The sequence below is a fragment of the Molothrus aeneus genome, chromosome 4 (assembly GCF_037042795.1).
Source record: "Molothrus aeneus isolate 106 chromosome 4, BPBGC_Maene_1.0, whole genome shotgun sequence".
Classification (NCBI taxonomy): domain Eukaryota; kingdom Metazoa; phylum Chordata; class Aves; order Passeriformes; family Icteridae; genus Molothrus; species Molothrus aeneus.
This window is the reverse complement of record NC_089649.1, coordinates 45,752,247-45,761,192: the sequence shown is the minus strand read 5'-3', so window position 1 is coordinate 45,761,192 and position 8,946 is coordinate 45,752,247. Positions and strand designations below refer to the sequence as shown.

At 40.2% G+C, this 8,946-nt stretch overlaps 1 protein-coding gene across 2 annotated transcripts; it reads left to right on the top strand.

The window, feature by feature from the left end:
- Positions 1 to 811: 811 nt before the first annotated feature.
- Positions 812 to 8,713, top strand: EXOC1L (exocyst complex component 1 like). Of its 2 annotated transcripts, none has more exons than XM_066549093.1 (3): positions 812 to 908; positions 5,157 to 5,287; positions 6,299 to 8,713. In XM_066549093.1, the coding sequence occupies exons 2-3, from the start codon at positions 5,186 to 5,188 to the stop codon at positions 6,560 to 6,562; spliced, it is 366 nt and encodes a 121-aa protein (XP_066405190.1). In that variant the 5' UTR covers positions 812 to 908; positions 5,157 to 5,185; the 3' UTR covers positions 6,563 to 8,713. The 2 variants fall into 2 exon arrangements, with proteins under 2 accessions (XP_066405190.1, XP_066405189.1); XM_066549092.1 differs by lacking the exon at positions 812 to 908 and adding an exon at positions 1,498 to 1,618.
- The last annotated feature ends 233 nt before the right edge of the window (positions 8,714 to 8,946 follow it).

Sequence of the window (8,946 nt, the reverse complement as noted above, 5' to 3'; positions counted from 1 at the left end):
CCAAGTCATCAAAATTGTGGGCAGGAACCTGGGCATCCTGTGTCTCAGATAGCCTCTGGGAAGTCTCCATAAGGAGACATTTTCCTGATATGTGGATGTCTTGGTTTGCAAGTGAGCATCCTGCTCTTTTCCTAAAATAACACTTTAAAGCTAGGAGATTAAATTTATCCCTAAGCACCATACTTATAAATCCTCATGCTTAGAGTAACTTTTCTCTCCCAAATCAGAGAAGGAAATTAATATATTTGTCTAAAAATCATAGCTGCGTTTACAAACAGTTTGCAATCAAAAGAAAGCATAATGAATCAAAACCTAGTTTCTTTTCAAGCCTTTTCTACATGTCAACCCAATATGCTTAGTATCTTTAGCAGAGGATGATTCTCCCTAATTTTACATCATTGTAACTTGATTCCATTTTGCTTCACATTATCAGCACCATGTAGACCTAAGTCACTAATTAATTCTAATATTGCCAATTTTTAAAATATCCTCAGATTTTAAATCTTGCCTTCACTTTAGCACTCAGTTTCATTCCAAGGTAGCATTTCTTTCTATGTTGCATTGAGATCACAAAAATGAAAAACTCAGTAAGGTATCCAGATATACTAAGCTTGAAGATAAGAATTAGAAGAGAATATCCAAACTTTTATAAGCAGCCAGAAACTAGTCCAAAGGGCAAAACTCTAGACCAGGCTACCATGGATACTGGAATTAGAAGAGCACCCAGCTCCAGGAACTTCACCCACACACCTGCAGAATAGCAGAAAAAAACAAAATTACTGCAAATACATTTATGTCTGATATGAAAGACCTCTCACATGTGCAAACATTCTGGGGTAGTGCCCAGGCTGCCTTTGACGACTCCTCTGGACGTGAGTTCACTTTCTGTTTATAAGGAGTGGCATAAGGTAATTTTGTCCATAACGCTATTAATAGCCAAAAAGCTATTACTGAAGGAACACTGGTGACAGCCATAATGCCATCTAATTCCTTTATAAATTCTCAGTGCTTTCATCTACTGATAAAAAGAATTGCGTTAACAGCTCTTTTTTCTTTTTTTTTTTGGTAAATCGCCTCTAGTGTGATTGTTTTGCGTCCTTCCCCGCTCGTTGTCTCCTCCCTCGGGCCGGGTGACAGCTCTGGCGGGGGGCCCGCCGGCACCTCCGGCCCTTGGCCCGTTCAGCGGCGGGGCGGGGCGGCGCAGCCGGTACCGGTGCCGGTATCGGTACTGGCTCCTGCGCCCGGGGCGCCCCGCTGCCGCACGGGGCGGGGAATCCGCGGCCCGGCCTCTCCCGGCTCCGGCGGCCGAAGTTTTATCGGCGGCTGCTCGGGGGCGGGGGGAGGTGTCCGGGCGGGAGCGGGGTCGGTGCCGGCCATGCGTGCTGTCCCGCGCCCCGCGGCCCCGCGCGGGCGGAGCGCAGCCCCCGCCGTGGTGCCCCGTGGCGGCTGCGGGGCGCGGGGGGCCGGCGCCCGGCGCTGAGCAGCTCCGCGGGTGCCATGTCCTCGCTGGTGAAGGAGGACCTGGCCAAGAGGCTGTTCGGCCCCCGGCGGCAGAGGCTGCACGAGTTCATCGAGGTGGAGGGCGCGGGCGCCCAGCGCTATTACCTGTGCGCCGCAGGTACGGGGCAGCCGCCGGGCTGGGCTCCGGGGCTCCGCGGGGGGACGCGGGAGCGGGAGGGAGCGGGGAAGGCGAGGGAGCGGGGCCGGGGCCCAGCGCCCCCGGGCCGGAGCGGGCAGCGCCTCGTCCCGCCGAGCCGCTCCCCGGCACAGCGCGGAGCCCCGCTGGCTGCTCCCGCAGCGCCGCCAGCCCCCGAGCGCAGCGTTCTGTCCCGCTTCTGAGTGGCTCCAGGTTTGACAGCCCGCGGAAACACCGCGTCTGCCCCGCGGCTGAGAGCCGTGCGCTGGCCGGGCAGTGCTGTGAGCGCCCGCACTGCTCTGAAAAGAGCAATCCCTTACAATAGTTCTCATCAGGTTTTCTGCAGATTCTTTGCTAGATTCTACAGATTCTTTCCAAATTCTACAGATTTTTTTTCCTGCATTAACATTGCAGGAAACATTTGTAAATTTTCTGCACTATCCCTCGGCTTGGTCTAATGTCCCAAATATTGTCCCTATTCCATTTTGAACAAATTAGACTTCTGGTTTAAATAAATACACATTGGAGTTAGTAATTAGCACAAACTTCGAGTAAAACAAGATTTTTACTTTGAGTAAAACAAGATTGCTTTAAGTGGTAATTAGCTACTTTCTAAATTTCTTTTCAAGTAAATAATCTGTTTCATAGAGGTTTCAGAAAAGCTGGTGTGTGGGGGGTTTTTTAAATTATTATTTCAAACCACTGAAAAATACTAAAAAGAGATGTGTCATCTGTAAGTAGTTAGGTTGAAGCGGATGATTCTTTCAGTCTGTTTCCTCTTCAGGTTCCAAACACATATAATAGGTAGAAATAATGTGTGCTTGAGACATATATGGGGTTGGCATCCAGTATTCTGTGTTCATTATCTTTCTAAAAACCTGAAGTCCTTAGAACACATGAGCTGTTTTACTGATTATTGGAAACCCTGAGCCAGCTATGTTCCCTGTACTTCTTTAATTTTGGTAGAACAGGCTTTATATGTTAGAACTATAAAAGCAGTTTTAAGGAATTAATTCCTGCATATTGTAGGGCTTCTAAACATCCAGAAATACCAATCTCATTCACAGTTTATGAAACTATCAGTAGAAGTATGATTAGTTCCATGTCGAGTTCTATAAGCAGTTCATTGTTGTGAAACTTCCAAAAAGGAGAATTAACATTATGCATCTTTAAAATCTTTCCTAAAAATTTCTTTTTCAGGTAGAGGAGAACAAACCATCAAAGAAAGCCTCTAATCAGATTTACTGATTGGAAGTCTCTAAAGACATAAAGGAAAACTCACATAGAGTATTAAGAGTAGGATCTCTCCACTATCCAATATTACACTCTCTTAATATATTCAGGCACGGTTGAGTAAGTGGTGAGTGGAGTGGAAATCTGATTCTGAAAGATGGATTGCATCCAGCTGCCAGCCACTACTGTGTTCTGCTGTGATTCTGTAGGAGCAAAACACATTATCTAAAATCTTATCCCTGCGATGCAACCTCTGTGTGTTTCTGTTGATTTCAAATTACCATAAAAAAATCAGTCAAAGTACAGTCAAAACTTCAGAGTCTATGCCTTTTGAAATGTGTGTAACAACAGAATCCTGGTGTGGGTAAAAAAATAATCTTTTTTTGATGCCATATGGCCAAAACTATTTCCTCCCCTCACAACAGCAAGTCCCAGTTCCTGCACGAAGGTGACAGTGTCTTTCACAAAACAGTTTATAAATCCCAGAAAAACATAGAGCTGAAATGCAGCCCCATTCAGGGCATTTCACAACCCAGTATTGGTGTACCCAAGAAAGAATGGTGAGGATAACATTTTGTCCTACAGAGATACTGGAAAAAGTGTTTAGTCCATGAAAGGTTTTAAGAAATACTTTGTCCTCTATGAAGGTATTGCCATAGCTGTGCCCACCTCAAGCAAAGCTTTTAGAGCTTAATAGAATGACATGGTAGATCGGAGCTCATGCTCTCTATGAAAAAATTTCTTTGACTCTTTTAATTGAGTGCAAGATCAAGCAGTATGTAAAATGCAGGAAAATTATTTTTTTCCTCTTAACTGAAAATAGCACACCCAAGTTTCACCACTGGTTCACTGTGCAGAAGATCTGTGCTCTGTCCTTATGTCATAGGATTTCTGTTGTCAGAGGGGTGCAGCAGTGGCACTGTGGGGATCTGGGGGGCCCTAGGACATCCCTTTGTATTTTTGAGAGGATTTGGGGTTTGGGCTTGCTTCCTTTAGTTTTAACTCTGAGGGAGACAACATATTCCCTTACAAGCTAGCAAACCAACAAACAAAATGGGTGAAACTGAAAGTATGAAGAGAACTTCCTAGGAATAATCTGCTAGATTTGCTTGCAAATGAAAACCATTGTAATTTCTCCATGGAAGATAACACAGTGGTGGTCTTTTGGTCAAAAATGATTGAGTAACTATGATTGATAGGACCAAGGAAAAAAATTATTTGTATTTCCTAGGCAGGGAAGCTATAGGTTGAGAGAAATTATGATCAATTTATATATTTTCCACTGTTTTTCTTTACAATGGAAAGAAGGAATATCTCTAACATATGTACTTTGTTATTTAATAATAATTTTCTTATAAGCAGGTGAGAATGAGAGATGTTTTAACAGGAGAAAGATAAAACTAATGAAGTTTCAAAACAGGGTTTCAAAAATTCAGGCAGTATTTAGAAAGGAAAGCATTTTGCTCCTGTGTTCCAAGCCATGTGCTGTGATGTCGAAATGGTCCTGCCAGATGTAGGTGGCTTCTTGACCATAACCTGGGCTACCAGATAGCTTGGGAGTGTGGCCTGCCCTGCAGCCATCAGCAGCTGGATATGCAGGAGATTGTTCAGGCTCTGGTACTTTCACACTCGTAATGGTCTGTTACAGAAATCCAGTCTCCTAGTCAGCACTCAAGGTAATCAATTAATAATGGTAGTTATTGCAAAGAGCATCTTCATGCTCTTTTTAATCTCATTTCCTGCCTAAGTTGGAAAACAGTAATTTCTGTTAATTTAGCACTGGACAACTGGAAGCTTTAAGAAAAAAAATTTTGATGTTGATTTCATTTACATACTATATAAGGAAATAAGAATTTTGCTTCAAAAAAGTAATGGCTTCATAAGAGAACTTCCTTCACAGAATGGAAAGTATAGCAGAAGTCATGTAAATACAGAACCTTGGTAAAACAAAGGTTTTGCAATTTCCTAACTGCAGCACCCCAAAAAGTCTCCCTCTTGAAGTAAGAAGGGTAATGTAGACCCAGTGCTGGAATGAGGATTTCATTGCAGTGCTAGTGAATTCACATGAAAGGCTTTTGAAAAAAAGACTCTTTCTTCACAGGGTGGATAAGGTAAATCCTAAATCTGCTAAATCTGACAGGTTTCTTAGACTAACAACATGGCACTGTTCCTACTACCTGGGCAAAATAAAGCTATCAAATCCAGTATAACTCAATTCAGCCCTGCCTGTCAGGGTTTAACTTTGGGAAATAGTTGCTTGCATATCTAACTTCTTTTTTTCTTCCAGTAACTAAAAGTAAAGAAGTAGAAATATGTATGGTTAAACACTGGCGAGTGGACCGAGAGGAGAAATATGAAATAGTTGAAAAGTGGTTTCTGAAAGATCTGGAGATGATTGATGGAAAAGAAGCAGATACAGTAAGTGTCACGTTCTGTATTATATACATACAAAATAATTTTCTTGTTTTGCAATTTAGAATACAAGTATTAAAATGCATTATCTGAAAAATAAAATTAAGTTACCAAGGAATTTTGGCTTTATTGCATGTGAGAGGCTCCACATCACATTTGCACTGTTGGAGAGTAAGAGGAAGGTGAGATTTTTTGTTAGTTAGTTTATTATAATAGCCTTCATCTCTGGTTGAGACCTCAGGCAGAAGCTGGGTGTTTTCTAATTTGGTCATCATAACTGGTAATAAAAGTTCTCCATTTGCAGCTTCCAGTGTAAACTGCAGTTAATGTAATAGATTCTAGAGTATATTTGAAAACAAAATTTCATTACAAATTTTAATGGAGACTTTCTTCTGAAGTGTTGTGCTAAAATATTCTTCAGAAATGATTCAGCCTTTTACAGTTGGGATGATCAAAATCTGTCTCATTTTTGATTAAAGAAAAGCCTAATTAAACCTCAAACTCATGGGGTAATTAACACTGCTATAAATATTCATAATAGGTATTCATATCCATAGAATTTAAAAGAATTTATCTGCTGCTAGGATTAATTGTGTCAAAGAGCCAGAAAGCACAAAGAAATACAACTCAGGCAGGAAGAGCAATCAATATTCTTCCTCTCCCACAGACATAGACAGTGATAGTCCAAGGCAATGCTTTTCACATACTGTGTTTTAGGCAACATAACAAACTGATTCAGTTCAAAACAAGACTATACCAATAAAGTAGAGTGTACTGCTTGCGAAAACTTAGAAAGTTTTACTCTGAAAAAATTCCCAATGACAAAGAATTACAGCTGCTACTTTTTAAAGGTTTAAAAGACCATTTAAGATGAATAGCAGAAGTATGTGAAGTCCTTTAGAGCCCATCATACTGAGAAAAAGCCCTGTAGGTAGCTGGGCAGAGAACAACAGATTGCAATTCTAACTCTGTAATGTGTGTAGTAATTTCATTCTCTCTCAATTTTTTTTTTTTTAGGATAATCCATATTTTGATATGCATTTCCACAAAGTCTACAATATAGAAGCATATAGTTGTGCATCTAAATATACCTTTGCTCGAACGCTAAACAAACTGAATGCCACGTACCTTAAGAAGGACTTCAAGATTGTGAACTTTGATGACACCTACCTAAATGATGATTCAATCTGGTCATCCAGCAATAGAGATTTCTTAGTAGTTATGAGGGTTTGCTTCTATGCTTCCAACCTTTTATGTCTCTCCCTCTGTCGTTTGTCCTAAAGATGTATTTTCTAGCATTAAGATGACTGGTTGACTTTCACTGACCAGCATTTCATAAACCATCTGATCAAAAAGTTAGTAGGTGATATGTAGTGTCTCCTTTTTAATTTTACATGTAAGTAAGAAGTGGAGCATACTTTTTACATGAATAGTTGACAATTCATTTATACTTATTAAGAGGTCCTCATTCTAGCAAATACACATACAAGAGACTGGAAACATAGAACCAGTAATTATCATGGTCAGTGGGGATTGCTTACGTAAGCAGAGCTCAGCATTTGCTTATATGCTCATGGAGGTATAAATTGTCTTTCATTAATAGCTTGAAATACTTTTGCAGCATTAAGAGCATTAACAGTTAGTTAATATCTTGGAAGTAGGAAAAAAAAAGTAATCAGTTGAGTTCTGTATGAGAATGATGCACATTTCCATTTCCAACTGTGCTGAAACACAGAACTCCCTTAAAGCAATCACACCTACATCCCTACAAGAATCCAGTTCTCATCCTGATGAATAGGAGTACTGCATTCAGATACCATGGGACCAACTTTTCACCTATGCAGCTATATTACTTTTCCCACAGAACATTTAGTATTCCTTCTGGCCTTCACGTTATTTGTGATACTGTCTTAGAAAACAAATGTTCTTAAGCAGAATTGCTTTATTTGTCAGACCTTTGAGAATTTCTGTAACATTAATATGTTATTTCTTTCTCTTCATTGCTTATGAGCAGCTGTGGTTAGGGAACAGAAATTGTCTCTATCTCTAAACCAAAGGATAGAAAATGCTGTGTGAACAGTCGTTGTTGGCTACTAGAGTTACTTTGTAGGCAAGTGATAGAGTTTTCAAAATAGAATTAGGAGAATTATTTTCACCAGTTTTTAGCTGAGTGTAAGCATATTCAGTGCAGTACTTAAAGGCACATTAGTACTTAGAGCTACATTTACCGTGGGGTGGAGTCTGTTCGAGGGGTTTGGTGCAGCTCTCAAAATGTAACAGCTTGTGATAGCAGTGTACTATGGTAGAAACAGAGGATAAGTGGCAGCAGTGTTGAACAGAAGCTGAAGAGGAACAATGTTAATGATAAGAAGTATGGTGTTCCTGCCCAGTGTCTGTCAGCTGAGTTAGCTGGCTGTCCATCTCATAGTAAATAAAAAAATGCCAACCCAAAGTAAGCTCCATTCAGAGAAGCTTCTGGTCAGAATGTCCTGCAGAAGAAAATTAGCTGTTTCCTTTGGCAGCCAGGGAAGGCCAGGAAGGCAGGCTGTGGTCTAAACTGGGTATGGAGCTGGAGCTGAGTGATGTCAGCTCCCAGCAGATCAGAGGCTGGTCCGTGTCCTCTCTCAGCACCTGCCATCTCTAACATGGGAGAGCTGTGCAAGGGTACTCTGCTGTACTGTGGCTTGGACTTTGTCTTTCATGTGAACTCCCATCTTTGAAAACATTTGTGTAAATCTACTTTGGATTCAAAATTGAAATAACATCAAGTGAGAATATATTTGAAAATCTGTAAAAGGTACAGCTTTCTACTTTTGCAATGTTGTCCTATTGTGTGTACATAGGAAAGCCCATACCTTTGATTAGTTAATATTTGGATGTTAGATATTTATTCTAGGTATATATTGCAAATTACATTGGTTCTAACACAGATCTTAGTAATTATTACTGTACAGTAAGACAGCTGTGAGGGCAGTTTATGTGGGTAACAGAAATCCTCTGGCATTTGTAAGGTCTTAAATTTGCCACCTAAATACTGTTAGAGAGAAGGAATGTAATTTTAGAGTTTGTTTGCACAATACAGTTGTTCTTTTGAGAATGTCTCTGGGATAATCCAGTGCAAGTAAATGTATTGTGACATTTGATTATTAGCTACAAGAAGTATTTGCCCAACATCCAGGTTCCACAAAACCATGGAAAGTATAATTCATGCTACTGCTACCTATGATATATTGTCTTGTTAGAATTGTGTATTGATTGTTGAGGTCACAATGTTTTCCACAATACTTACAAATTCTTTGCTTAATAGGCACAAGGAAATGTTTTCTGGGTGGAAAAGCTTTCATCATTCATCTTGTAATTGTAATAAAAAACAGAACTCTGAAAATGAGCACTTCAGAGCATTCTTTTCAAATAAAGTACATGTATACTTAATTCTTGCCCAGTAATTGTCTGTATCATTTTAGAAACAGATAATAGATAAACAGTTACTATAACGTTCAACCATATTTAATGGACTTTCATTGGTAGTTTATACATTTTTATTCTTGTACTATATATGGGCTATATGGGAGGACACAAACCTGCATTTTATGTGGAAGAATATGCACTTAAAATCTCTCTGGCATTTCTTCTAATGTAATGGGCTATATGGGAGGACACAAACC